Source organism: Buceros rhinoceros, unplaced genomic scaffold (genome assembly GCF_000710305.1).
Source record: "Buceros rhinoceros silvestris isolate BGI_N320 unplaced genomic scaffold, ASM71030v1 scaffold25485, whole genome shotgun sequence".
Taxonomy (NCBI): domain Eukaryota; kingdom Metazoa; phylum Chordata; class Aves; order Bucerotiformes; family Bucerotidae; genus Buceros; species Buceros rhinoceros.
Window position 1 is genome coordinate 1,611 of NW_010413756.1, and position 358 is coordinate 1,968.

The 358-nt window shown below is 65.4% G+C and overlaps 1 protein-coding gene across 1 annotated transcript in view; it reads right to left on the minus strand.

Moving 5' to 3' along the window:
* GSR (glutathione reductase) overlaps positions 1-358 on the minus strand; it is a gene marked incomplete at both ends in the record, with an annotated part of 3,310 nt that overhangs the window by 1,521 nt on the left and 1,431 nt on the right. The window contains 2 exons of the mRNA XM_010136883.1: positions 4-49; positions 145-292. Of these exons, the coding sequence (XP_010135185.1) occupies positions 4-49; positions 145-292 (194 nt within the window). The remainder of the gene's footprint in view (positions 1-3; positions 50-144; positions 293-358) is intronic.

Sequence of the window (358 nt, forward strand, 5' to 3'; positions counted from 1 at the left end):
AGCTCCTCCAGCTCGAAGAAGCCGTCGCTGCTGATCCCCAGGCTGGCACCTGCAAAGCAGAGCCCCTGTCGCACCCCTCGTCCCACCTCCCACGCCCCGCTTGGCTCTGGCAGACCCCTCTCCAGGGAATGTGGTCGGGCTCACCGGGAATTTCGCTGTCGGAAGGGATGGCTGGGTGCCCGCCCGTGGCTATAAGGCTGTGAGGAGCCGTGTACTTCTTCCCGTGCACTTCGATGGTGGGCGGGGGATCGGCTGTGAACTTGCCGTAGCCCCGAATTAGGTCGATGTGCGCCTTAGGGGAGCACCGGTTACAGCACGCACCGCCTGAGCGCCCGCTCACGCAGACAGCGCTCCCACA